The sequence below is a fragment of the Nyctibius grandis genome, chromosome 17, assembly GCF_013368605.1.
Source record: "Nyctibius grandis isolate bNycGra1 chromosome 17, bNycGra1.pri, whole genome shotgun sequence".
Taxonomy (NCBI): domain Eukaryota; kingdom Metazoa; phylum Chordata; class Aves; order Nyctibiiformes; family Nyctibiidae; genus Nyctibius; species Nyctibius grandis.
The window spans coordinates 1,956,638-1,984,228 of NC_090674.1; the positions used below are offsets into that span (position 1 = coordinate 1,956,638).

At 59.7% G+C, this 27,591-nt stretch overlaps 2 protein-coding genes across 5 annotated transcripts; both read left to right on the top strand.

Moving 5' to 3' along the window:
* Nucleotides 1-155: 155 nt before the first annotated feature.
* NECAP2 (NECAP endocytosis associated 2) lies at nt 156-4,182 on the top strand. The gene is made up of 8 exons (XM_068414819.1): nt 156-274; nt 919-1,019; nt 1,116-1,220; nt 1,638-1,719; nt 2,277-2,385; nt 2,743-2,914; nt 3,054-3,138; nt 3,386-4,182. The coding sequence occupies exons 1-8, from the start codon at nt 168-170 to the stop codon at nt 3,432-3,434; spliced, it is 810 nt and encodes a 269-aa protein (XP_068270920.1). The 5' UTR covers nt 156-167; the 3' UTR covers nt 3,435-4,182.
* Nucleotides 4,183-5,094: 912 nt separating this feature from the next.
* CROCC (ciliary rootlet coiled-coil, rootletin) lies at nt 5,095-27,464 on the top strand. 4 transcript variants are annotated; one of them, XM_068414616.1, is made up of 34 exons: nt 5,095-5,173; nt 5,487-5,609; nt 7,535-7,686; nt 8,457-8,642; nt 8,723-8,806; nt 8,889-8,980; nt 9,066-9,231; nt 10,005-10,111; nt 10,188-10,394; nt 10,485-10,581; nt 10,746-10,841; nt 11,217-11,363; nt 11,447-11,646; nt 12,174-12,335; nt 12,723-12,867; nt 14,133-14,501; nt 15,027-15,220; nt 15,307-15,434; nt 16,668-16,819; nt 16,912-17,016; nt 17,093-17,227; nt 17,742-17,873; nt 17,953-18,191; nt 19,239-19,398; nt 19,491-19,658; nt 20,591-20,927; nt 21,582-21,709; nt 21,785-21,905; nt 23,189-23,316; nt 24,341-24,535; nt 24,610-24,696; nt 25,706-25,813; nt 26,121-26,216; nt 26,932-27,464. In XM_068414616.1, the coding sequence occupies exons 3-34, from the start codon at nt 7,552-7,554 to the stop codon at nt 26,971-26,973; spliced, it is 4,848 nt and encodes a 1,615-aa protein (XP_068270717.1). In that variant the 5' UTR covers nt 5,095-5,173; nt 5,487-5,609; nt 7,535-7,551; the 3' UTR covers nt 26,974-27,464. The 4 variants fall into 4 exon arrangements, with proteins under 4 accessions (XP_068270717.1, XP_068270720.1, XP_068270719.1 ...); XM_068414619.1 differs by having other exon boundaries at nt 21,785-21,896; XM_068414618.1 differs by having other exon boundaries at nt 16,915-17,016.
* The last annotated feature ends 127 nt before the right edge of the window (nt 27,465-27,591 follow it).

Genomic DNA, 27,591 nt, shown 5'->3' on the forward strand with positions numbered 1-27,591 from the left:
AGCGGAGCCTCCCGCCCGCTAGGGGGCGCCGCGGCGGGTGCGGAAGCACCTCCCCTCTTTCCCCTCCCCTTTCGCCCCGGCTGGGGACAGGGGGGCGGTACCATGGAGGCGGGCCGGACCATCGAGGCGGGGGGGGCTAGAGCGGCGGTGGGCGGAGTTCCGCCGCGATGGCGGCCATGGCGGCGGAGGAGGAGGAGTACGAGGCGGTGCTGTGCGTGAAGCCGGCGGTGCACGTCTACAGGGTGCCGCCGCGGGCCTCCAACCGCGGCTACAGGTGGGGCCTGCCCCTCTCCCCTGGGCCCTGTCCCGCTGCGAGGGTCTTCTGCCCCCGCCTTGGGGTGACATGGCGCCTGTCCCCTCCCTCCCCAGAGGGTGTCTGTCCCTCCTGTCATGGGGATGTGTGGGGTTTGCCCCCTCCCTATGGGGTGTGTGGGGTTTGCCCCCTCCCCGTGGGGTGTGGGGGGTTTGCCCCTCGCTCTGGGGCAGCAAGGCCTGCCGCTCCTGAGGTCTCTCTGCCCCCAGCACGGGTTCTCCCTCCCTCTGTGTATTTTGGGGCCTCTCGCCCGTGAGCCCTCAGCTTGGGCTGAAGGCAGAGCCAGGCTGTAGCTAAAACACTGAGAAACTGCTTTCGAGCTGGAGAGCCTGCGGAGAGGGAAGCGAAACCTCTTGTGCAACCTCGCCCCATCCCCGCTGGGACTCAACACCTGGTTTTGCAGGGGGGCCAGGCTGGTTTGGGGCGAAAGCAGAGGCGTCGCCATGAATCTACCTCGTCCTGCAGCGAGCGCGGGTGCGAGCGGGTTCTCGCTCGCGCCGCTTCGGTAGCGTTAACGAGGGGAGTCGAGCAGACGAGCTCTGTGCTGTGTTATGGGGGCGTTAAAATAGACCAGAAGTCAGTCGCCATTTCCTCTTTTTCTCCAGAGCTGCGGAGTGGCAGCTGGACCAGCCGGCGTGGAGCGGCAGGCTGCGCATCACGGCCAAGGGCAAGGTCGCCTTCATTAAGCTGGAGGACAAGACCTCGGGTAAGGAGGGGGGAAGGCGACAGCTCTGTGCCTCTGTGGGGAGGCAGGCGGCGCAGAGGCCCTGCTGTTAACCCGCTCCTCTTTCTCTTTTTTCAGGAGAACTTTTTGCCCAGGCGCCGGTGGAGCAGTTCCCTGGCATCGCCGTGGAGAGCGTGACGGACTCCAGCAGATATTTTGTCATCCGCATCGAAGACGAGAACGGTACGTCGTGATACACGGGGGGAAGCTCCTCAGGAAGTCTTTAGTGCCGTTGCTGCTCTGATTTGGGAAGGATTCCTGCTTTCAAGGGCTGAATATTCCCTGCGTACAGTGGCAAAGGGACGCGTTGTCTCGCTCCCACGCGCCGGCTGCGCTCTGTCCTTCAACTGGAATAAAAACAGTTTAATTTTGCTGCTCGGTGTTAGCGTGAGGAAGCTTCTCTGCGCAGGATTGTTGCCACTGTGCCACCCTGCGTGTGCAACCAGTGAACTAAAGATCTCACCAGTCCCATATTTCAGTCTCCAGAGTCCCAGCTCCAGCTGGAGGAGGCAGCAGGCACTGGGGTGTGTGGGATGGGCTGTCCCCTCCTCTTCCTCTGCCGGGTTGTGACTCCAGTCCTTCCTCTTCCTCCTTCCCCAGGCCGCCGTGCTTTCATCGGAGTTGGCTTTGTCGACCGAGGGGATGCTTTTGACTTCAACGTGGCTCTCCAAGACCATTTTAAGTGAGTTCAGGCCTCTCCTTGTGTCCTCTCAGCTCGATTTTTTTTGCAGGTGCCCACCAGAAACAGTGGGGGAGAGGAAACTCTGAGCTCTTGTCGGGCTTGAGCGAGCAAGCGTGGTGTAAAGAGGTGGAGACGCCTGTTTCTCTGTGCAGGCACCTCTCCCTGTCTCAAATCTTCCCCAGCAGCCCCCCAAACTGGGCTTCCCAGTCCAAAATTGGGCAAATTCCCTAATTCCTTTTCATTTCTTCACGTGCCACCGGGAAGGGCTTGCTCCTGAGAGGCTGGGATGCTGCTCCAGCCTCTGGCAGGGAGCGGGGCTTTGGGGCGGGATGGGGTGCGGTGCCAACTGGAGGATCCGTGTGGCTCGAGCCACTCGTAGGAATCATTCCCTTGGCGCTGCCCGTAGCCCATCGCTCTGGTTGATGAGGTCTCAGATCACATCCAGCACCTTTAAAGAGCTGCTGCCCGGCAGAGGGGATGATTTTGGGCAGGATTTGTCCATGAGGGCCTCAGGCTGGTGGTTGACGTGTTCTTTTCTGCTTATTTAATTCCTGCAGATGGGTGAGGCAGCAGAGCGAGCTGGCCAGACAGGCTGAGAACCCCGATCAGGGACCCAAACTGGACCTGGGCTTCAAGGAAGGGCAAACCATCAAACTCAACATAGCGGTGAGGGGCTTTTGTGGCTAAATCAGCTCCCGACCTTCCCTTTTGGGTGGCGCAGGAGGAAGCGGCGCCTTTGCCCCCGAAATCCCCGTGTGGGGGGAAGCCTGGCAGAGAGCCCTGCGTGATAAAACCACGTGCAATGATTTGTTACAGTTCTGTGGGTTCGTGGTGGGGATTTGTGGGGCAAAACATCCTTGGTTTGACCCTTTTTGCTGCGCCAGCCTTGGGATGTCACCATGCAGCCATCTTTTTCCCCCAGAATAAAGCAATTTGGCTTCCTGCGAGCTGTGACTGGGAGGAATCACGCTCTGGCTCTGGATTTAAACGTGATACCACCCAAATTTCCCTCTCTTCTTTCAGAATATTAAGAAAAAGGAAGGAGCAACGGGGAACACCAGACCGCGTCCCATGGGTCCTGGGGGCCTGAGCTTGCTCCCACCACCTCCTGGAGGAAAATCTCTAGTTTGTCCTTCAGGAGAGCGACCGTCTTCGCTCTCTGCGCCCGCCCAGCTCCCGGGCACCCCCATCACAGGTCCGTGATGACCCTAAAGCTCTTTAGAATCACTTCTGTCCATCAAAGTTGGGAAAAAAGAGGGGGAATCTGGGAATAAGGTGGGAAATAACTCCTGGTGTTTGTTTTCTCTCTTCCTGACTTTCCTGGCTGCTGACAGACGCCCTCTTGTCCTGGCCTCAGCCCGCTGCTGCTTCTTCTGCCTCCGCTGCCGATGTCTGGGGAGACTTCGCCAAAGCTTCGGGGTGAGGCTGCGTGGGGTTTGTGTGTTGCAGATTCCCCGAGTTCAGTGCAGCTCCGTGGGCGCTGCCTTCCTCCTCCTCCCAGTGCTGGCAGCATTCCCTGTCTTCCCCCTGCCGCTCTACGCAGCAGGGAGAGTTTTGAGGTGACCCCAGAGGACCCCTTTGTGGCTGCCCAGCTCCCTCCTCGCGTTCCACAATCCCTTTCAATGTCTAAAACCTCTTTTTTTCCCCTCTTTTTCTCTCTGTTCAGGTCGGCTTCTAACCAGACTCAGGCGAACGCAGGCTGGGTTCAATTCTGACCCCAGCCCCTAGTCTGTGCTGGGATCGTCGCGATTCCTTCAGGACCAAAGCAGGGGCTTCGGGACACCCCGCTCCTGCCCTTAAATCCCCCCTCCCAGCATCAAAACGCTGCAATAAGTGCCAGAGAGCAACTGAACACGTGCCTTAAACACTCCACACCAGCACCCTCCGCGTCAGGGGCCTTTTATTTTCTACCTGGATCGCAGCAAACCTCTTTTCTGCAAAAAAAAGCCGCCAGCTTCGTCACCTCTCCTTGATAACGAGGGGGTGAGCGAGTGCTCGCAGCAGGAGGACTCTTGCTCACAGCGCTGCCCTAATTAAGGTAGTTTTCACTAAAGGTTTGTGTGATGGAGCCTCCTCGGAGACTTTCTTCTTGCATATTTGGACTGGATAAATCCTTCCCTCACCGGGGAGCGTCCTCCTGGAGATATCTTGCCTGCGAAACCCTGCTGAGATGCCGAGCGTCGCCCCTTTTATTTTCCTGAGCGCTGATGTGGGAGGTGGGGGAGCCGAATCGCTGCGTTCCGATGCTGAGATTCCTCATTTCTTGCTGTGGGAAGTTTGTTTTTTTTCCCTCCTCTCTTTTGAAGACAGATTTTTACTTCTTTCAGGGACATTTTATGAAGCGCTATATGCAATGAAGGACAGAACGGAGTCGGTCTCTTTGACAGAGCTGGGGTTGAGATTCCTCTTTAGACAAATAAATATTTTCTTACCTATTTATAGTAAAGCCTTTCGCTGTACAAAGTCCTGCTTGTATTTTTTTTTGGTGCCTTGGATTTTTATTATTTCCATTTCCAACTGGATGATGATGAGAATTTGGGTTTCAGAGCTTAACATTGCCTGGCAGCGAGCGTGCAAACCCAGGTGAGAGATGTAATGCTTCAAAATGAATAATAAAATGGGGTTTTTTTGATGCCAAATAGGAATTTTTTTTTTTTACCCCACCCCGTGCGGGCTCGGAGAGGCTGTGATGAGCTTTTGTGGTTCCCCCTCCTTGCTGGTGTCGAGGAGACTCTGTCGGGCAGCGAAGCACAACAGAGGCTTGTTGCTTAGCAGTGGTTTTATGGTTGTGAAGGGCTCCAGGAGGGGAAGGTAAGGAAAGAAATGGGGGGGAAAAAATGAATTTTGTGTCTCCCCAAAGCCCTGGGGGGACCTCGAGGCAGCTCCCCCTTGGCCGGAGGGACCAGAGGTGCTGTAAATCCTTGATCCCAGCTGCTCGTGTCTCCCACTCGCTGTTTATCTGTGGCTCTTGGGGAGGAGAGAGGGTGTTTTCCTGGGCTGTGGGGTGGGGAAGAGAGTGGCTGGGAGACCCCGACCCTCCCTGGGGGGTGGCTTGGTGTCGGATCCGTGATTTATTTCGGGGACAGGATGCCTCCAGCCCCCGGCACGGGGATTTAGAGCTCGGCTTGGGGATTTACCAGCAGTTTTCCCTGCTGGGATGGGGGCAAATAGTCCTTAATTACCCCAGGGTGTAAAATTTTCTGCCCTGGGGTGGCTGCGGAGGCTCTGGCGTGGGGGGGGACACATCCCCGGGGGAGTTTAATGCCACTTTGTCCTGTAGCAACCCTGGCACGCTCCACCCCAAAGCTTTTCCTGCCAGAGCAAGCCCTCTGGGTTTTAATGAGCTTAACGAAGGCGAGGATTTAACGAAAAGGGCTGGCTTACTCCCTCCAAGGAGCTCCTTTCCCCAGTGGGAGCCAGCACCATCCTGCCCGGGGGGGGCCAGCACAGCAAAGTAAGTGCATTTCCACCCGTTTTGGGCACAGGGAAGCATCAGGCACTGGTGGTTTTTTATATTTTCCTTGATTTTTCTCATTCTCCTCTCGCCGAGAGCCTCGTCGGTTGGTTTTATTTACAAAGCCCTGCTTGGGCGGGGGGGGGGAATATTCAGTGCTATTTTTGGTGGTGGATGGTAAAGTGTTGCTGCTCGCGGCCTCACCGGAGGCGTCGGGACCCCCGAGGTGGCCAGGAAGAGGAGGGTCCCCGGAGGGGGAAGAAGATGAGGATTTCGGGCTAATCCCAACCACGCATCCGTTTTCCGTTCGCAGGCGACAAGCTCAGAACAGGGAGCCCCAAAAATCCCAGCGAGGAGCTTCGGGGTGAGGAGGCCACGGTGAGGGGCTGCGCAGGGCTCGGGGGAGCCCATGAGTGAAGCGGAGGTTGTGGTTGAGGTGGGTGTCCCTGTCCCCCCCCCACTTCCACCGCTGCTCTCGCGGGAGCAGCCACGGAGCCACGGCGCAGGGGGAAGCGGCGGGTTTGCCATTGCAAATGGCACTTTGGCCACCGGTTTTGTGAGCATAAAGGGGACTTTTGTGGTTGCAAACGCAAACGTGCAGCGGTTTTGTGGTGGCAACTGCAAATCTACAGCAGTTTGGAGACTGCAAACACAAATCCGCAGCGGTTTCGCGACTGCAAACGCAAATTGGCGTCGGTCTTGTGATCCTAAGTGCAAGTTTGTGGCAGTTTTGCAATTGCAGCTGTAAATCTGCAGCGCTCTTGGGATCATAACTCTAAATCTGCAGCGGCTTTGTGATCGTAACTATAAACCTACAGTGGTTTTGTGATCGCAAACAGATTTGCAGCCGTCTTGTGACTGCAACTATAAATCTGCAGCGCTCTTGCGATGGCAGCCGCGGATGTGCAGTGGTTTTGCGATGGCAGCTGCAGATCTGCAGCGGTTTTGTGATTGCAAACACAAATTTGCAGAGGTTTGAGACCATAACTGCAAATTTCTGGTGGTTTTGCAGTTGCAGCTGTAAATCTGCACTGGTTTTGTGATTGCAAGCACAAATCTGCAGTGGTCCTGTGGTGGCAACTATAAATCTGCAGCAGTTTTGCGATTGCAACTATGAATCTGTAGCGGTTTCGTGACTGCAAACACAAATTTGCAGCAGTTTTGTGACTGCAACTGCAAATTTGCGGCGGTTTTGCGTTTGCAACTATAAATCTGCAGGAGTTTTGCAATTTCAACTATAAATCTGCAGCGCTCTTGCAATTGCAGGTGCAGATGTGAAATGGTTTAGTGACTGCAAACACAAATTGGCAGCAGTTTTGTCATAACTGCAAATTTGTGGTGGTTTTGCAATTGCAGCTGTAAATCTGCAGTGGTTTTGTGATTGCAAGCACAAATCTGCTGCGCTCTTGTGATCATAACTATAAATCTGCAGCAGTTTTATGATTGTAACTATACATCTTGAGTGGTTTTGTGATCGCAAATGAATTTGCAGCGGTCTTGTGACTGCAACTGTAAATCTGCAGCGGTTTTATGATTGCAGCTGCAAATGTGCAGCGGTTTTAGTGACTGCGAACACAAATTGGCAGCAGTTTTGTCTTCATAACTGCAAATTTGTGGTGGTTTTGCAGTTGCAGCTGTAAATCTGCACTGGTTTTGTGATCGCAAACAAATCTGCAGCAGTTTTGTGATTGCAGCTCTAAATCTGCAGCACTCTTGTGATCGCAGCTGCAAGTCTGTAGTGGTCTTGGGCCTGCAACTGCAATTTTGCTGCAGTTTTGCGATTGGAGCCTGCAAATCTGCAGCTGTTTTGTGATCTAAAATGCAAATTTGCAGCTGTTTTGTAATTGCAGCTGTGAACCTGCAGCGATCCTGCAATTGCGAACGCAAATCTGAAGCGGTTTTGTGATTGCAGCCGCAAATCTGTAGCGGGTTTGTGATCGTGAGTGCAAATTTGCAGCGGTTTTGCAATCGCAAGCATGAATCTGCAGCAGTTTTTCGGTTGCAAGCTGCGTCGCTCGGCGTATCTGAGTCACACAGGGCGAAGCATTTGCTGCTGGGGGTGGAAAAATGCTTTTCATGGCCTGGGCCAAGCGTGTGGGGAAGGCTCAGCCCAGCCCCTTTCCCTGCCAAAGGAACAAAGCAGCTCTGGCAGGCAAAGGGCATCTTGGCTCCATCTTGGGGCCTGATCCGCGGCCCGGGGCCTGATCCGCGGCCCGGGGCCTGGATCCCCGGCCCGGGGCCTGGATCCCTGTCCCAGGCCTGGATCCCTGTCCCGGGCATGGTTCCCTGTCTCGGGCCTGGATCCCTGTCCCGCTGCTTCGTGGAGCCGCCCTGAGCCCCATTCCTGTCCCCATCCCGCAGCAGCCGTGGCGGGGGCCATGTCCTCGCTGCTGTCCCTCCAGGAGGAGAACCGCATCCTGCAGCAGGAGCTGTCGCGGGTCGAGGATTTGCTGGCTCAGAGCCGGGCCGAACGCGATGAGTTGGCCATCAAGTACAATGCCATCAGCGAGCGGGTAAGTCACCATCTGGTTGAACCCAAACCCACCCGTTTTAACCCCAAAATCAAGGTGGTGCAAGCCATAACCTTTGCATTCCACGTGCTTGGAGCAGGAGATGCTCCCTGGTGATGGGAATGACAATGCCATGTCTGGACCCGTCCGGGCTTGCCGGGGCTTGTCCTGCTGGACGCACAAAGCATCCCCCCCCGCCATCTATATTTTATTTATCCCGCTGCTTTTCAGGAAGCAGGGAGCCCCCCGTCAGCATCCCTTGCCTTTGCATCCCTTTGCCGTGGCAACGGGGGAATTAAAAAGCGCTTTGGGCAGCAGCCAAATGCTGAACGTGGCTCCTGGAGAGGCCTGAATCGAGGGGCCGACGGGTTTTTTGGGGGGCAGCCCCTCTGTGCCTGGTTATTTACAAAGAAAAAAAAAAAGCAAATGTCAGGAAAATATTTGATAGTTCCCCCGGGGGGAATCGCCACCCCGTATCCATCAGCCAGCCCGGGATGGGGCTTTGCTGAACCCCCAGATTCCAAGTTGGGTTATTTTGAAAAGCACCCCCAAAATTTCCTATTAATCCCCTCCCTGTGTGTGCAAAGAGGAGGGGGATGCAGAATGTGGTGGGGATTTACTGTAGGACCACCCTGAAGCGGTGGCTTTGGGATGGGGTGTTGCAAGTGAAGTCAGAGGATGCTCGGTGGGTGCTGGGGGGGGGGGGGTTTAGCATCCCGATGGGTGGTGGTGGGGTGTCCTGGGTCTCCCGCATCCCCCCCTCCCCATCCCAGCTGGAGCAAACCCTGCGGCTGGAGACGGGTGAGCGGGAGACGGTGGAGAGCCGGAGCCTGGCACAGCACAACATCGACCTGCGGCGGCTGCTGGAGGAGGAACAAGCCGCCTACAAGCGCAAGCTGCAGGCGTACCAGGAGGGCCAGCAGCGGCAAGCCCAGCTGGTGCAGAAGCTCCAAGCCAAGGTAAATCCTTCCTGGGGAGACAGAGGGGCCATTTTGGGGACCCTCTTTTCAGTGTCACCCACCCTGTTCCTTCCACCCAGGTGTTGCAGTATAAGAAGAAATGCGGCGAAGTGGAGCAGCAGCTGCTGGAGAAGGCGACGGAGCTGGAGCAGGAGAGGCTGACGGTGAGGGATGGTTTTGGGGGGGTCCTTCAGCCCTGAACCCCCACAAATCAGGGTGACATTGAGTGGGCTGATGTCCCTGCAGAGCCAGCTGGATGCAAGCAGCTCGCAGCCGGAGGAGGAGAGCAGCAACGAGCTGGAGAACGCCTTGATCCGGCTGGAAGAGGAGCAGCAGAGGTGAGCGGCGGGGGGTCCCTGGGGAGCTGTGGGATCCCCCCACTGTGGGGTGATGCTCTGGCTGTGTGTGACCCCCCCATGACAGGAGCAGCAGCCTGGTGCAGGTGAACTCGATGCTGCGGGAGCAGCTGGAACAAGCCAACGTGGCCAATGCAGCGTTGAGCGAGGACATCCGAAAGCTGACGGCCGACTGGGCGCGGGCACGGGATGAGCTGGAGCAGCGGGAAGCGGAGTGGAGGCGCGAGGAGGAGGTTTGGGGGGGCCCCGGGGTTGTGGGGGGCCTGGGATATGGCAGGGAGCAGGATGGGGCAGGTAGCAGGGAGAGGGATGTGGGGATGTGGCATGGGGAGGGTTGTGAGACCACTGGGAGGGATGCAGGACTGTGGAGGATGTTGCATGGAGAAGAATTTGGGGGTTCAGGGGATGGGGCATGGAAAGGGGTGTGGGACCATGGGAGATGTTGCATGAAGAATTTGGGGGTGCAGGGGATGGGGCACGTTGTGGGAGGGCGATGCGGGGCAGGGGGATGCGGGGATGTGGCATGGAAAGGAATGTGGGACCATGGGGAGGGATGTGGGACCATGGAAGATGTTGCATGAAGAATTTGGGGGTGCAGGGGATGGGGCACGTGGTGGGAGGGCGATGTAGGGCAGAGGGATGTGGGGATGTGGCACGGGGAGGGATGCAGGATCACCGGGGAGGGGTGTGGGGCCATGGGGGACCTTGCACGGAGAAGAATTTGGGGGTTCAGGGGATGTGGCACGTGATGTGGGGCAGGGAGATGCGTCCCCCGTCCCTCTCCGTGCAGGGTGGAAGGGAATTGGGGTGGGGGGCTGAGGGTTGCGAAGCAGGGGAGAGGCAGCACGTGGGGGAGTCGTGTGGAGATTTGGGGAGCAAAGGGAGAGAGGGATGAGGAGGGGGGGACGCTGCCAGGGGGTACAAGGCAGAGGTGGCCGCATGGCGAGGGACCCCTGCACCCGGTGGGTCCCCAGCTGGGACCGACACCGCTCCGTCCCTGGGCCAGTCCTTCAACACCTACTTCAGCAACGAGCACAGCCGGCTGCTGACCCTCTGGAGACAAGTGGTGGCCTTCCGGCGGCACTTCGGCGAGATGAAAGCCACCACCGAGAGGTCAGGGGGGTCCCTAAAGCTCCCTGAGGGGTTCCCAAGGGACGGCCGGGTCCAATCCTTCCCTCCGCCGCCGCAGGGATCTGTCGGAGCTGAGGCACGAGGCGTCGCGCACGGGCAGGGCCGCCCACGCCGCCTGCCTTCACCTGGCTGCCAACCTGCGCCTGGCCGAGAGCCACGCCGGCGTGGCACGGGAGCGGCAGGCCGCACAGCTGGCACAGCTGGAGCAGCAGCTGGCGGCGCGGGCGCGTGACGCTGACCTGGAGAAAGCCACCCTTGGTGCCAGGTACCGGAGGGGTTTGGGGTTGGGTGGTGGGGTTTTTTTTTTGGGGGGTACAGGGCGTGACAGGGTGCTGCCCCCCCTGTCTGGGTGCAGGGTGGCGGAGCTGACGGCGGCCCTGGAGCGTCTGCAGGCTGAGGAGGGGGAGAAGGAGCGAGAGGTGGAGGCGCTGAGCCTGCAGCTGGCAAGCCTGGTGAGTGGTTTGGGGTGGGATGGGTGCTGAGCCTGGGGGGCCGAGGGTGCGTGCCAAGGTGCGATGCACACTGGGGCACAATACACACCGGGGTGTGATATATGATGTGTGCTGGGGCACGGTGATGCCGGCCGTGCCCGACGCCACACCGATGGGCTTTGCAGGAGGCCCAGCGCGCCCAGGAGCCGTCGCCAGCGGAGGTGGAGGCTCTGCGCAGCGAGGTGGAGCTGCTGCGTCGGATGCTGCAGGATGTCACCCAGGTGCTGGGGGCTCCCTGTTACCCCCCACCTCAGTTCCCCACCCCGTGCCTCAGTTCCCCACCCCATGCCTCAGTTTCCCCCTCTCCGCCTCAGTTTCCCCCTCCCTGCCTCGGTTTCCCCCACGTGCCTCAGTTTCCCCTCTCTCTGCTTCAGTTTCCCCCCTCCCCGCCTCAGTTTCCCCCCTCCCCGCCTCAGTTTCCCCCCTCCCCGCCTCAGTTTTCCCCTCCCGTGCCTCAGTTTTCCCCTCCCTGCCTCAGTTTCCCCTCCGTGCCTCAGTTTCCCCCCTCCCCGCCTCAGGTTTCCCCCCCCCGTGCCTCAGTTCCCCCCCGTGCCTCAGTTTCCCCCCGGTAACACTCTCCCCTCTCCCCCTCACAGGCGGTGCTGGCAGATGACCCCGAGCACCCACCACCACCCCCGGAGTCCCCCCCGTGTCCCCCCGTCTCCCCTCACCGCAGCCTCTCGCCCGGCGCCGCTCTCCCCGCCGTTCACGCCGCCCTGCACCGCCGCCGCCTCCAGCTGCAGGTGAGCACCGAGGGGTGCGGGATGAGGAGGATGATGATGATGATGAACGCTGACCCCCCTCCTTGTCCCCCCCTCCACCCCAGGAGGCCCGGGGCCAGGCGGATGCCAGCCGGGAGGTGGCCGAGAGCCTGCGCCGGGAGCTGGGGGACAGCGCGCGGCGGCTGGGGGGCCTGGAGCGGCGGCTGGAGGAGCTGAGCGCCGAGGCCGGGGGCTGCCGGCAGGCGCAGGATGAGGCCCTGCGCGAGGTGGCCCGGCTGCGCGCCGAGGGCGAGGGCCTGCGCAGGTACCCGCTGTCCGTCTGTCCGTCCGTCCCCGGCTCGGGCCATCCCTGCGTGGCTGCGGCGTGTGTCACCCTGTCCCTCTGCATCCTTGTGTGTCTGTCTGTCCCTCTGTCCCTCGTGTCCCTCTGTCCCTCTGCATCGCGTGTCCGTCTGTCCCTCTGCATCCTTGTGTTCCTCTGCATCTTGTGTCCGTCTGTCCCTCATGTCCATCTGTCCGTCTGCTTCGTGTCCGTCCATCCCTCTGCATTGCGTGTCCCTCTGTCCTTCTGCATCGTGTGTCCCTCTGCATCCTCATGTCCCTCTGTCCCTCTGCATCCTTGTGTGTCCATCCCTCTGCATCCTGACCCATCTCTCTGTCCGTCTGTCCCCAAATGCCCGTCCCCCTGTATCCTGTCCGTCTGTCCATCCATCCCTGTACGTTTACGTCTGTCCACACGCATCCCTGTGCATCCCTCCCTCCCTCCAACACACCCACCTGTGAGCATCACCCCGTCTGTCCACCCACCCGTGTCCGTCCGTCCGTGGGCAGGGAGCGGCAGCGCGCGGAGGAGGCGCTGGCGGGGGAGCAGCAGCGGGCGGGTGCCCTGCAGCAGGAGCGGGCGCAGCTGCAGCGCCGGGGCGAGGGGCTGGAGGAGGCCCGGGATGAGGCCGCCTGCGCCGCCGAGGCCACCCGGCAGCAGCTGGAGCGCAGGTGGGGGCACAGGGGGGGGACACCCGGGGAACTGGCGGGTGCTGGGGTAACTGGGAGGGGTGGGGAGGGTGCGTGGGGTAACTAGGAGAGTGCATAGGGCAACTGGGATGGTGCAGGGGGCAACTGGGAGGGGTGGGGAGGATGCACAGGGCAACTGGGAGGGTGCACGAGGTAACCGGGAGATATGGGGCATGTGCACAGGGCAGCTGGGAAGGTGCACGGGGCAACTGGGAGGTATGAGGCATGTGCATGGGGCAACTGGGAGGGTGCACGGGGTAACTGGGAGGGGTGGGGACCATGTACAAGGTAACTGGGATGGTGCAAGATAGCGGGTGCTGCAGCCCCTGCCGCGAGCGGGTGCCCCAGCCCCTCGGTGGGTGCCGGCAGCCAGCAGCAGGTGGAGGAGCTGGAGGCGCAGCGGGCCGGGGTGCAGCAGGAGCTGCTGGAGGCGCGGGAGGCGCTGAGCCGGGCGGCGCTGGAGGCCGAGGTGGCGCGGGGCGAGCGGGAGGCGCTGGCCGAGGCGCTGAGCAAGGTGGGTGGGTCCCTGATCCCCCTACCCTGCAACGGGTGCACCCCCTGCAGCGTGCGACCCCCGAGCAGTGGGTGCAACCCCAAGCAGCCTGTGCCCCGTCTGCCCTGGGTCCCCCCATTCATTGGGCCCCGCAGGCCCCGCACCGAGCCCCCCCTACCCCTCGTGTCAGTAAAAAGCCCGTTCATCAGGGCCAGCCAACATGGATTCATGAAAGTCAGGTCCTGCTTGACCAACCTGATCTCCTTCTATGGCAAAGTGACCTGCTCAGTGACCGCTTGGCGGCCGGTCACTAGCGGTGTCCCCCAGGGCTCAGTTCTGGGGCCGGTGCTGTTCAATATCTCTATAGATGATCTAGACGTAGGGATCGAGTGCACCCTCAGTAAATGTGCAGATGACACCAAGCTGGGTGGGAGTGTGGATCTGCTGGAGGGCAGGAAGGCCCTACAGAGGGATCTGGACAGGTTGGATCGATGGGCCGAGACCAACGGCGTGAGGTTCAACAAGAACAAGTGCCGGGTCTTACACTTGGGCCACACCAACCCCCCGCAGCGCTACAGGCTGGGGGAAGAGTGGTTAGAAAGAGCCCTGGGGGTGCTGATCGCCAGCCGGCTGAACGTGAGCCAGCAGTGTGCCCAGGTGGCCAAGAAGGCCAATGGCATCCTGGCCTCTATCAGGACTAGTGTAGCCAGCCGGTCTGGGGAAGGGATCGTCCCTCTGTACTCGGCACTGGTGAGGCTGCACCTTGAATCCTGTGTCCAGTTGTGGGCCCCGCACTTCAAGAGAGATGTTGAGGTGTTGGAGCGAGTGCAGAGGAGGGCAACCAAGGTGGTGAAGGGTCTGGAGGGTCTGACTTCCGAGGAACGGCTGAGGGAGCTGGGGGTGTTTAGCCTGGAGAAGAGGAGGCTCAGAGGTGACCTTAGTGCAGTCTACAACTACCTGAAGGGAGGTTGTAGCAGGTGGGAGTCGGCCTCTTCTCCCAGGCAACCAGCGATAGGACAAGAGGACACAGCCTCAAGCTTGGCCAGGGGAGGTTCAGGTTGGCCATTAGGAAGCATTTCTTCTCAGCAAGGGTCAATAGCCATTGGAAGGGGCTGCCCAGGGAGGTGGTGGAGTCACCATCTCTGGAGGGGTTTAAGACAAGACGGGACATGGCACTTAGTGCCCTGGTCTAGTTGCCATGGTGGTGTCAGGGCAACGGTTGGACTCGATGATCCCAGAGGGCTCTTCCAACCTGGCTGATTCTGTGACTCTGTGTCCACCCCCAGGCGCAGGGCAGCTGCGGGGCGCTGGCGGCGGCTCAGCAGGCGGCGCAGGCTGAGGAGGCCCGGCTGCGGGACGCGCTGGCCAAGACGAGCGAGCTGGCGGCCGCGCTGTCCAGGGAGAAGACGGAGCTGAGCCGGAGCTTGGCGAGGCTGGAAGGGGAGCGGGACAGCGGCCGTGCTCGGCTCGGGGAGCTGGGGCAGGAGCTGGCGCTGCTGCGGGGGCAGCTGGAGCAGGGGCAGCGGGCCGGGGCGGCCGAGCGGCAGGCCCTGGAGCGGGCCCGCAGGGAGGCCGAGGAGGGCTGCCGGGGGCTGCGGGCCGAGCTGCGGGTGCTGCGGGGCCAGCACCTGCGGCTGCGGCAGCACCTGGGGCAGGTGGGTGACGGGGAGGGGTGGGGAGGGGGGACGGGGGAATGGGGAGGGGGTACAGGGCGACTGGGAGCGATGGGGTGGGTGCCAGGGGTAACTGGGAGGGATGGCAAGGGTGCCAGGGGGAACTGGGAGGGTGTACGGGGCAACTGGGGTGGTGCATGGGATAACTGGGAGTGTGGGGAGGGTGCCGGGGGTAAGTGGGAGGGTGTACAGGGCAAGTGGGGTGGTGCATGGGGTAACTGGGAGCGATGGGGAGGGTGCCACGGGTAACTGAGAGGGGGTACAGGGCAACTGGGAGCGATGGGGTGGGTGCCAGGGGTAACTGGGAGAGGGTATCAGGCAACTGGGATGGTGCAGGGGGCAACTGGGAGGGATGGGGCGGGTGCCAGGGGTAACTGGGAGTGTGCACGGGGCACCTGGTATGGTGCATGGGGCAACTGGGAGGGCTGGGGATGGTGCCCAGGGTAACTGGGAGGACGCGTGGGGCAGGTGAGCGGCTGGGTGGGTGATGGGGTGGTGGTGCGGCAGGCGGCACGGGAGCAGGGGGCGGCGGGCGAGGCGCTGGCACAGGCGCGGGCAGAGCAGGAGCGACTGCGGGGGGAGCTGCTGCGGCTGAGCCGGGCGCGCGAGGGGCTGGCCAAGGAGGGGGCCAGCCTGGCCGTCCAGCTCGCCACCGCCCAGCGCCACGGCCAGGATCGGGCCCAGGAGGCAGCTGAGCTCAGGTGGGTGCTGGCACAGGTGGGTGGGTGGGTGTCTCCCCCCACCCTGCACCCCGGTGTGGGCAGCGTGGCGGGCGGTGTTCTGGCAGGGCGGAGAAGGAGGGGCTGGAGAGCAGCATGTTCCAGCTGCAGCAGCGGCTCGCCCAGCTCAACACCCGCAGGCAGCAGCTGGAGGCGGAGGGCCGGACCCTGCTGCAGGCCAAGGAGGCGCTGGAGGGTGAGGGCTCCTGACCCCGGCCATCCCCAGCCGTCCTCATCACCATCCTCACCCATGCTCATCTTCATCCTCATCCCCATTTACCTCTGTCCATGTTCATCTTCCTCCCCATGCATCCTTACCTTCATCCTCATCCCCATCCATTTCCATCCTCATCCCCATCCATTTCCATCCTCATCCCCATCCATTTCCATCCTCATCCCCATCCATTTCCATCCTCATCCCCATCCATTTCCATCCTCATCCCCATCCATTTCCACCCTCATCCCCATCCATCCCAATCTTTATCCTCATCCCCATCCATCCTCATCTTCATCTCTATCTTCTTCCGCATGCATCCTTACCTTCATCCTCATCCATCTCTATTCCTCCCCATCCTCATCCATCCCCATCTTCATCCCCATCCCTGTCCATCCCGATCTTCATCCCCATCCCTCTTCATTTCCATCCATCCCTATCTTCTTCTTCATCCTCATCTTCATTCTCTTCTTCATCCTCATCCCCATCCATCCCTCTCTATCCCCATGCATCCCTATCTTCATCTCCATCTTCATCCTCATCCATCTCCATCTTTATTCTGTTCATCCTCATCCCCATCCATCCTTATTCCTCCTCATCCCCATCTTCATCCATCATCATTGTCATCCCAATCCCCATCCATCCCTCTCTATCCCCATCCGTCTTCATCTCCGTCTTCATCTCTGTCTTCATCTCCGTCTTCATCTCCGTCTTCATCTCTGTCTTCATCTCCGTCTTCATCTCCGTCTTCATCTCCGTCTTCATCTCCGTCTTCATCTCCCTCTTCATCTCCCTCTTCATCTCCCTCTTCATCTCCCTCTTCATCTCCCTCTTCATCTCCCTCTTCATCTCCCTCTTCATCTCCCTCTTCATCTCCCTCTTCATCTCTCTCTTCATCTCCGTCTTCATCCTCATCTTCATCTTCATTTTCATCCCCATTTTCATCTATCTCCATCTTCAACCTCATCACCATCCATTCATCCCCACCTTCATCTCTGTCTCCATCCTCATCCTCCCTATCCACCCCTCTCCATCCCCATCCATCCTCATCTCCATGCCCATCCCTCCCTGTTCCCCCATCCATCCCCATCCACCTGCAACAGGGTCACAACAAACCCTCCGCCACCGTGTCCCCCCTCCACGTCCCTGCTCCTGTCACTTCACTGCCCTCCTCGGGGGGGGTCCCCACTGACCGTGACTTTGGGGTCCCCGCAGCGGAGCTGGGCGCCGCGCGGCTGGAGCGGGAGCAGGAGCTGCGGGCGAGGCGCGAGGCGGTGGCGGCGGCCGAGACGGCGGCAGTGACAGCGGCCCTGCAGAGCGCCCGCGATGCGCACCGCAAGGAGCTCGACCGCCTCCAGCGCGAGAAGGTGGGTGGGGGATGCTGATTTTGGGGTCACAACGCTTGTTTTTGGGGCATGATGCTGATTTTTGGGGTTCAATACTGATTTTTGGGGGGGAGCAGGAGGAGCTGGAGGCCAAGCGGGGCCGGCTGGCGTGGGAGCAGGAGGAGCTGGCAGCAGAGCTGGCGGCCACGCGGCGGCAGCGTGAGAGCGAGAAGCAGCAGGTGGGTGTCCCCGGTGTCCCCCTACCCCGTCCCCGTGTCCCCCTCCCACCCTGAGCTGAGCTGTGTCCCCCCCCAGGCGCTGGCGCTGCAGGAGGAGGAGCGGGCGGCGCTGGCTGAGACGCTGGGGGGGCTGCAGCGGAGCCTGGCCGAGGCCACGGCCAAGCTCGAGCAGCAGCGGCGCGAGGTCACCGGCCACCAGGAGAAGGAGCAGGTGGGTGGGGGGGGGGTGTCCTGGGACCCCCCCAGAATGGTACAGAGCCCTACGTCCCCCCACAGCTGCAAACCCCCATGCCTGGGTGTCCCTTATGGCCCCCCCTTGCAAACCCCCATGCCTGGGTGTCCCTTATGGCCCCCCCTTTGCAAACCCCCATGCCTGGGTGTCCCCTGTGTCCCCCCCATTGCAAACCCCCATGCCTGCATGTCCCCTGTGTCCCCCCCATAGCAAACCCCCATGCCTGTGTGTCCCCTGTGTCCCCGACTAAGTCTCACCCGCCCTTCCAAGCCCCCCTTACACCCCCCCTGTTTGCAACACCCCCCAATACCCCCCCCTTCTTGCAGCCTCTCCATCTCCCCATTCCAAGCACCCTTGGCGATGGGGACGCTCGGGTCCCACACCCATCGCCATCCCTACACCAGCCCCATCGCGATGCCCCCCTCCTCGGGACCCCCCCCACACCACCGGGCTGGGGGGGGCCTCAGGGCTTCGTGCCCCCCTCTCCCGACAGAGCCTGGCTGCTGAGCTGCGCAGCCTGCGGGCGCAGGTGGAGGAGGCGGCAGCGGCCCACGAGCGGGAGGCGAAGACTCTCCGCGAGCAAGCGGCGGCGGCGGCCAAGCAGCGGGATGGTGCCCTGCGAGAGGTGAATCCCCCCCAAAACCCCTTTCCCACTCACCCCACCCCCAAATATCCCCCCTAAACTCCGGCCACCCCGGCTGCAGGCAGAGGAGGCGCGGGCGCAGCTGCGGCTGGTGGCGGAGGCGCGGGCGGCCAGGCGCCGGGAGCTGCTGGAGGCTCAACGGGAGGCCCGGGAGAGCCGGGAGGGCCGGGACGCGCAGTGGCGCGAGGCGCAGGAGGCCCGGCGGGCGCTGGGGGACGAGGCGAGGGAGAAGGAGGCTCTGCGGCGCTCCAACGAGGAGCTGCGGGCCGCGCTGCGGCGTGCCGAGGGCGAGCGCATCAGGTGAGGGTCGGGGCTGGAGGATGCTCAGGACAAGGGGATGTCCAAGCTGGGAGATGCAGCGGGTGGTGGGATGCCTTGGTGGGCGATGCTCGGGGTCAGGGTGATGCTCAGGACAAGGGGATGCTCCACTTAGGAGATCTATGGGGTGGTGTGATGCGTTGGAGGGTGATGCTTGGGATAAGGGTGATGCTTGGGAGAAAGGGATGTCCGAGTTGGGACTTACATGGGGTGATGCAGCACCTTGGAGGGTTGTGCTCTGGGTCAGGGCAATGCTTGGGGTCAGGGTGATGCTCAGGATAAGGGGATGGTCAAGTTAGGAGATCTGTGGGGTGGTGCGGTGACGTGGAGGGTGATGCTTGGGAGAAAGGGGTGTCCAAGTTAGGACTTGCATGGGGTGATGCAGCACCTTGGAGGGTGATGCTCGGGGTTGGGGTGATGCTCAGGACAAGGGGATGGTCAAGTTGGGACCTACATGGGGTGATAGAGCACCTTGGAGGGTGATGCTCAGGGTCAGGGTGATGCTCAGGACAAGGAGATGCCCAAGTTGGGAGATGCAGGGGATGGTGCGATGTCTTGGAGGGCGATGGTTGGGACAAGGGTGATGCCTGGGAGAAGGGGATGTCCAAGTTGGCACTTGCATGGGTAGATGCAGCACCTTGGATGGTGATGCTCAGGGTTAGGGTGAGGCTCGGGGTTGGGGTGAGGCTTGGGGTAAGGATGATGCTCAAGTTGGGAGGTCTGTGGGGCAGTGGAGGGTGATGCTCAGGGTCAGGGTGATGCTGGGGACACAGGATGGACGTTTGGGGCCAGGGGGATGCTCGGGGCTGGGGGGATGCACTGGAGCAAGGTCCTTGGGACAGGGGCGATGCCCGAGGCGAGAGGTGCTTGGGCTGGGGCAGCACCTTAGAGGGGACAGAGGGGGTGTTTTTAGGGTGGCAGCGATCAGGGTGAGGGCTGCCCTGTGGGGGGGTGATACCTGGGAGGGGGTCCCCAAGGTGGGGAGATGCTCGGGGATGGGGGGGTGACCCCAGCCCTGCATCCCCGCAGCCTGCAGCACGCCGGCGAGGAGCAGGAGCAGCGGCGGGCGCTGGCGGAGGCCGGGCGGGCGGCGGCGGAGCGGGAGGTGACGGAGCTGCGGGCCGCGCTGCGGGAGCTGGAGCGCGCCCGCCTCGATGCCCGCCGCGAGCTGCAGGAGCTGCGCCGGCACGTGAGGAGGAGGAGGATGGTGGGAACACCACCACCACCACACCCCCTTTATTGGGGTGCCCTCAAACCACCCCCCGTCTCCTCCTGGGGCAGATGAAGGACCTGGACAGTGAGAACAGCAAGAGGAGCAAGGAGGTGGGCGAGCTGCAGGTGCGCGTGGCCCTGGAGGAGCGGCGCGAGGAGGAGAGCCGCCGCGAAGCCTTCGGCCTCAGGCAGAGGGTGGCCGAGAGCGAGGCTGGCACGGAGGCCGCCAGGAAGGAGGTGGGGGGTCCCCGGGGTCTCCAGTGACCTGTATCCCGCAGCGTCCCCGTCACCCCGCGGCTCCGTGCCCTGCGTATCTGGGTGCCCCTGTCCCCTCACCCCGTAGCTCGGTGCCTCTTGTCCCCAAGCATCCCTGTCACCCTATAACTGGTATCCCGTGTCCCTGGGGATCCCTGGGGGTCCCTGCTACTCCGTTGCTTGATGCCATGTCCCTGAGTGTCCCCATCACCTCACTGCTCGGTCCTGTATGTCCCCATCGCCCCACAGCTCTCTGCCCTGCATCCTTGGGGGTCCCTTGCGTCCCCCTTGTCCCATTGCTCTCTGCCTGGTGTCCCTGGGTGTCCCTATCACCCCACCTCTCTGTCCCCTGCATCCCTGGGGCTCCCCATCACCCCGTTGCTCCATCTCTTACATCCCTGCAGGTCCCCTGTACCTCGTTGCTCCATCCCCTGCATCCCTCGGGGTCTTCCATCACCCTGTTGCTGTGTCCCCTGCATCCCTGGGGGTCCCCAATACCCCATTGCTCCATCCCTGGGGGTCCCTAATACCTCATTGCTCCCTCCCCTGCACCCTCCCCTGCATCCCTGGGGTCCCCCATACTCCATTGCTCCCTCCCCTGCATCCTTGGGGTACCCCATACCCCATTATTCCATCTCCTGCATCCCTGGGGGTCCCCCATACCCCATTGCTCCATTCCTGGGGCTCCCTTACACCCCAGTGCTCCATCCCCTGCATCCCCATTGCCCCATTTCTCCATCCCTTGCATCCTTGGGGGTCCTCCATACCCCACTGCTCCATCCCTGGGGTCCCCCATACCCTATTGCTTCATCCCTGGGGTCCCCCATCACCCTCTGCTCCATCCCTTGCACCCCATTTCTGCTCACCCTACACCCCAACTGTCCCCATCACCCCCTTTTCTCTCCCCTCCCCAGCTCCAGCACCTGCAGCGGCGGCTCTCAGAGATGGAGGATGAATTCCGGCAGCGGGAGAAGGAGCTGGCCCACAGCCTGGAGGAGGCTCGCGGCAACGAGAAGAAGCTGCTGGCGGATGCCCGCAACCTGCAGCTCAAGGTGGAGGCGGCGCGGGACGAAGCGGCTGAGCTGAGCCTGCGCCTGAGCGCGGCCGAGGGTCGGGCGCAGGGGCTGGAGGCCGAGCTGGTGCGGGGCGAAGCGCTGCGCCGCGCTGCCGAAACCCGCCTGGGAGGCATCCAGTCCGCCCTCCGCCGCACCATGGGCATCGGCCGGGCGCGGGCCGGCTCCCCGGGCAAGGGTGAGAGGCCCCGGGGACCCCCGGTGCCCCGGGCCTTGCTTAGGGGAAGGGGGTGCAGCCTGCTGCGGTGCATCCAGCTGGGGTGCTCCACTCCCTGCACCCCTGGGGGTCCCCCATACCCCATTGCTCCATCTCTGGGGGTCCCCCATCACCCCTTTGCCCCATCTCTTACATCCCTGGGGTCCCACATCACCCCATTGCTCCATCCCTGGGGTCCCCATACCCGATTGTTCCATCCCTGGGGGGTCCCCCATCACCCCATTACTCCATCCCCTGCATCCCCGGGGTCCCCATCACCCTTTTACCCCATCTCTTGCATCCCTGGGGTCCCACATCACCCCATTGCTCCATCCCTGGGGTCCCCATCACCCCATTGCTCCATCCCTGGGGGTCCCCCATCACCCCATTACTCCATCCCCTGCATCTCCATCACCCCTTTGCTCCATCCCCTGCATCCCTGGGGTCCCCCGTCACCCCTTTGCCCCATCTCTTACATCCCTGGGGTTCCCCATCACCCCATTACTCCATCCCTTGGGTCCCCCATCACCCCATTGTTCCATCTCTTATCCCATGGGTGCCTCCTGCTCCAGCTCACGATCCTCCTTGGCTTCTGCACCCCGTTGTCCCAGTGTCACCCACTTTGTCCCCATACAGGTGGGGGACTGGAGGGGTCGGGGAGCCCCGGCTCATCCCCAGACCCCGACGCGGGCGCCGAGCCCGAGGCGGTGCAGGCAGCCCTGCGGGATTTCCTCCGCGAGCTGCAGGACACGCAGCGGGAGCGGGTACGTCCCCCCCTTTCCCCTCCCCTCCTCGTCGTCCCCAAAAAGCCCCTTTCTCACCCCGTTTTCTCGCCGCAGGAGGAGCTGCGGGTGCAGGTGGGCAGCCTGGGCCGGCGGCTGGCCGAGGCCGAGGAGGAGCGGGACAACGCCAGTGCGCGGGCGCAGCAGCTCCAGAAGCTGGTGGCTGAAAGTGAGGAAGGTGATGGGGATTTTATTTTTTTGGGGTGCTTTCCCCCAAATCGGGGGGTTCAGGGTGATTTGTCCCGTGCTGGAGCTTCACCGGCGAGCAAGGGCGTTTGGGGAAACTGAGGCACAGGCGGGTAATGCTGCTGCCTGCGACTGTAGGATGCTCGGTGGGATTTCCCCCATGCCCAGCCCTAAAATCCTGGTAAAATTGGGAAAACCTCTCTTGCAAACCCCCTGAACCCCAATAAACCCCCCCCTGCATGCCCAGTAAACCCCAGTAAAACTGGTAAAACCCCCTGTGGATCACTCATAAGCCCCAGTAAAACTGGTAAAAGACCCCTGCGTCCCCCCTAAAACCCAATAAAACTGGTAAAACCCCCCTGCATGCCCAGTAAACCCCAGTAAAACTGGTAAAACCCCCTATGGATCCCCTGTAAACCCCAATAAAACTGGTAACCCCCCCCCCCGCATCCCCTCTAAAACCCCAATGAAACTGGTAAAACCCCCCTTCATCCCCTATAAAGCCCAGTAAAACTGTTAAATCTCCCAATGCATCCCCCATAAACTCCAGTGAAACTGGTAAATTCCCCCCTATGTCCCCTGTAAACCCCAATAAAATCGATAAAGCCCCCGTGCATCCCCCATAAACCCCAGTAAACCCCCCATGCATCCCCTGTAAACCCCAGTAAAACTGGTAAATGCCCTGTGCAGCCCCCATAAACCCCAGTAAACCCCCCTGCAGCCCCGAAAAACCCCAGTGAAACTAGTAAAACCCCCCGTGCAGACCCTGTAAACCCCAGTGAAACTGGTAAATGCCCCGTGCATGCCCCATAAACCCCAGTCAAACTGGTCAAAGCCCCCATGCATCCCCCCAAAACCCCAATAAAATGGGTAAAAACCCCCTGCATCCCCCATAAACCCCAATAAAACTGGTAAAACCCCCCCTGCATCCCCAATAAAACCCCAGTAAACCCCCCTGCATCCCCACTAAGCCCCAATAAAATGGATAAAGCCCCTATGCATCCCCTGTAGACCCCAGTAAACCCCCCTGCATCCCCTATAAAACCCAGTAAACCCCCCTGCATCTGCCATAAACCCCAGTAAACCCCCCTGCATCCCCGTAAACCCCAGTAAACCCCCCTGCATCCCCTGTAAACCCCAATAAAATGGATAAAGCCCCGATGCATCCCCTGTAACCACCAGTAAACCCCCCTGCATCCCCCAAACCCCAGTAAAGCTGCCGCGCTCCCCGCGCCCCCCGTGCCCGCCCGGCGCTGACCCCGGGGCGCTGGGCAGGCCGGCGCGGCGCGGAGCGGGGCGGAGCGCAGGCGGCGCTGGCGCTGCAGGAGGAGGCGCTGCGGCGGGGCGAGCGGGAGCGGCGGGCGCTGCGGGCGCAGGTCGCGGCGCTGGAGCGGAGCCTGCAGGTGGGCACGGGGGGAAGGGGCAGGTGATGGACGCGTGTGTGTGTTTAGGCACCGTGTATGGAGCTATACGCGTTTATTTAAATATGTTTATTAATAAATATATGTGTATATATGTATATATATAACATATATATATACAGATATGTTATATATATAATATATATAATATATGTATATATTTATATATTTATCCATACACTTTTATTTTTTTACATTTATATATTTACGTACATATATTTATATTCTATATATTTATATATTCATCCATATACATTTATTTATATATTTTAGCTAAATTTATTTATTTCCTATTTACATTATTTATATATTTATATATTTATAGATATTTACTTACATTTATTTATATATTTATCCATATATTTTTATTTTTATACATTTATATATTTACGTACATATATTTATATTTTTATATATTTATATCTTTATCCATATACATTTATTGATATATTTTAGCTAAATTTACTTATATATATATTTTATTTATATATTTATATATTTATTTATATATATATTTACTTATATATTTATTTAAATATCTTTTTATATGTATACATTTGTTCATATATGTATTTACTTATATTCCGTTATATATTTATCCATATGTATTTATTTTTATACACTTATTTATATATTTATATATTTATTTATATATATTTATTCTCATATTTATTCTCATATATTTATTTTTATACCGTTATTTTTATACCTTTATTTTTATACATTTATTTATATATTTTTTTTTATATTTTTATTTTTATATTTATTTTTCTGTATTTCTATTATTGTATATATATATTTAATAATTTATCCATATATACTTATCCATAATTTTTAGTATATATATTTTTATATATTTATTGATATCTATTTATTTTATATATTTATTTATTCATATGTTTATGTATCTACTTATATTTATTTACACACATTTACACGTACTTATTTCTATATATTTATTTACACACTCATTTATTTCCCTCCGTTTCCCCCCTCTCGGCCGCAGCTGGCCCGCAGCGAGCAGCGCGCGGGCGCCCTGCAGCTGGCCATGGCGCGGTTGGGCGCGGGGGCACAGAGCGCCTCGCGGGACGGTGCCACCGGCGCCACCGTGACGGCGGCCGAGGGCCCCGCGGCCCACGAGCGGCTGCTGCAGCTGCAGAGCGCGCTGGCCGCCGGCGAGCTCGACCGCCGCGCGCTGCAGGTGGGCGCGGGCACCGGGGGGGGGGGCCCGGGGTGCCTCTGCCCGGGGTCACCGCGGGGGTCCCCTGTCCCCAGGAGGGGCTGGAGGTGGCGCGGCGGGCGCTGGCGGAGGCGCGGGAGGAGAAGGCGGCGCTGCGGGAGCAGCTGCGGGTGCTGCGGGAGGTGAGGGGCGGGGGGCTCCCCGCGTCCGCTGCCCTTTGCCCCACCCTATTGCCCCCCCTTGCACCACCCTATGGACCCCATATAGCCCCAGCACCCTCTTCTCTCCCCTTGCACCACCCTATGGACCGCCACATAGCTCCAGCACCCTATTGCTCCCCCCTTGCACCACCCTATTGCCCTCCTCCCTTGCATCACCCTATTGACCTCCTGTATAGCCCCAGCACCCTATAGGCCCCCCCACCTTGCATCACCCTATGGACCCCGTATAGCCCCAGCACCCTCTTGTCGTCCCTTGCACCACCCTATAAGCCCCCCACCTTGCATCACCCTATTGACCTCCCATATAGCCCCAGGACCCTATTGCCCCCCCTTGCACAACCCTATTGCCCCCACTTGCATCACCCTAGAGCCCTCCTCCCTTGCATCACCCTACAGACCCCCATACAGTCCCAGCACCCTATAGCCTCCCCACCTTGCACCACCCTATGGACCCCCCCTTGCACCCCCTTATGGATCCCCATATAGCCCCAGCACCCTATTGCCCCCCCTTGTACCACCCTATGGACCCCATATAGCCCCAGCACCCTCTTGTCTCCCCTTGCACCACCCTATAAGCCCCCCACCTTGCACCAAGCTATTGCCCTTCCCCCCTTGCATCACCCTATTGACCTCCTGTATAGCCCCAGCACCCTATAGGCCCCCCCTTGCACCACCCTATGGACCCCATATAGCCACAGCACCCTCTTCTCTCCCCTTGCACCACCTTATAAGCCCCCCACCTTGCATCACCCTATTGACCTCCTGTATAGCCCCAGCACCCTATAGCCCCCCCCTTGCACCACCCTATGGATCCCCATGTAGCCCCAGGACCCTATTGCCCCCCCTTGCATCACCCTATAGCCCCCCTTGCCTTGCACCACCCTATGGCCCCCATACAGCCCCAGCACCCCCTTGCCCGCCCTGCAGCCCCACGGGGGGGCCCTGGCTGACCCCCTGCGGGGGGCTGCAGGAGCGGGTGGGTGGCCTCGAGCGCGCCCTGACCGAGAAGCGGGAGGCCGAGCGCCTCGCCCTGCGCCTCGAGAAGGACAAGGACGCCCTGAAGAAGAGCCTGGACAAGGTGGGACCGCTGGTGGCACCCTTGGGTGCCCCTGGGGCAGAGCATCACCCCCCTGGGGACACAAAAAACCATCCTTGATACCGGGACTGGGCACAAATCAAATATAAAGCCCTAAATTCGGCTTATTTATAGCGCAATATTATTTTCTAAGCATAAAATGTGCTTTATGTATATGCTGTGTGCTGCTCTGCCGTGCAGGGAGGCTGTATGCACTTAAATATATGTATTTTATATATTTTATATATATATTTGATGTGCTGGAGCGGTGTGAAGCACTGCCCAGCACCCCCGTCTGTGCCCGGGGCAGGTGGAGCGGGAGAAGCTGCAGAGGCAGGAGGATGCGCCGCGGCTCGCGGCGGAGAAGGGCCGGCTGGAGGACGCGCTGGGCAGCCGCCTGCTGCAGGTGGGGGGCCGGCGGGGGCACCCCTGGGTGCTGCCCGCTCCCGTGATGGGCTCGTGGCTTGCAGCAGGATGGTGCTGGGCTCTTTTGGGGTGCTGCGGAGCTTGGGGAGATGGTGGTGCTTGTACTGGGTTGGTGCTGGGCTTCTTTTGGAGGCTTAGCCCAGCTTGGGTAGATACTGGGGGATGGTGCTGGGCTCCTTTTGGGGTGCTTCAGAGCTTGGGGAGATGCTGGGGGATGGTGCTGAGCACCTTTTGGGGTGCTTCAGAGCTTGGGAAGAAGGTGGTGCTTGCAGCAGGATGGTGCTGGGCTCCTTTTGGGGTGCTGCGGAGCTTGGGGATAGGGTGGTGCTCGCAGTAGGGCGGTGCTGGGCTCTTCTGGGGACTCAGCCCAGCTTGGGGAGATGCTGGTATTCCACTGGGGTGGTGCTGGGCTCCTTTGGGGTGCTTCAGAGCTTGGGGAGATACTGGGGGATGGTGCTGGGCACCTTTTGGGGTGCTTTGTAGCTTGGGGAGATGCTGGTGCTCACCCTGGGATGGCGCTGGGCTCATCCCCGTTGAAGGGAGATGCTGGTGCTCGCCCTGGGATGGTGCTGGGCTCCTTTGGGGGCCCCTCGCAGGCTGGGGCGCGGTTTGGGGGTGCCAGCAGCCCCCCATGCCCCAGGCGCTGGAGCCCCCCCTGTCACCGCTCCCCCCTCTCTCACCCTGTCCCGTTGCAGGTCGCGGTGCAGGAGCCCCCCCGACACCCCACCAGCACTTAGGGCCGCCCGCAGCGACCCACCCAGCTCAGCACACGGGGGCTCAGACCCCCCAACCAGCATTTTTGGGCTCAGCGGTCCCTTTCCTCCAGCGAACGCCCGGTGACGTCCCACGGGTATTTTTGATACGGGTTGGGACCCAATGGGGTTTTTTTTCCCTTTTTTATCGGGATTTTTAACAAAAATTTGGGAATTCACCTTTTTTTAGCCCTCTCTCCAGACCCCATTTATCCCCCCCTCCTACATGATGCTCCTCCAGCCCTCTCAAGCCCCAACCCTCAGTGGGTCCTAATTTTTCCCCTTTTTCTAACAAAAAAAAAGGTGTTTTTTTTTTTTTCAAATAGTGGGATTTTTATATCCCTATTTTTGGAGTTTTGAAGGTTTTTTACTGGTGCTACAGGGGCAGCCGGCGGGTGACGAGGTGGTGGCTGCGAGCGCGGCCCCCGACCCTTCTCTGTCCTGGCACTATTAAATGTGGATTAAACCCAAAGTGGCAGCTCTCGAGGGTGGTTTTTTGTTTGGGGGGGTGGCGGCATTTTGGGGATGCCCAATAATAAATAATAATAATAATAATAATAATAATAATAATAATAATAATAATAATAATAATAATAATGATGT

Coding starts and splice junctions, on each gene's coding strand:
- CROCC (XM_068414616.1), top strand. CDS start 7,552: ATGTCCTCGCTGCTGTCCCTCCAGGAGGAGAACCGCATCCTGCAGCAG. Junction 9,232..10,004: donor AGTGGAGGCGCGAGGAGGAG/GTTTGGGGGGGC, acceptor TCCCTGGGCCAG/TCCTTCAACACCTACTTCAG. Junction 15,221..15,306: donor CAGGAGGCAGCTGAGCTCAG/GTGGGTGCTGGC, acceptor GTGTTCTGGCAG/GGCGGAGAAGGAGGGGCTGG.
- NECAP2 (XM_068414819.1), top strand. CDS start 168: ATGGCGGCCATGGCGGCGGAGGAGGAGGAGTACGAGGCGGTGCTGTGC. Junction 1,720..2,276: donor GCTCTCCAAGACCATTTTAA/GTGAGTTCAGGC, acceptor TAATTCCTGCAG/ATGGGTGAGGCAGCAGAGCG. Junction 2,386..2,742: donor CCATCAAACTCAACATAGCG/GTGAGGGGCTTT, acceptor CTCTTCTTTCAG/AATATTAAGAAAAAGGAAGG.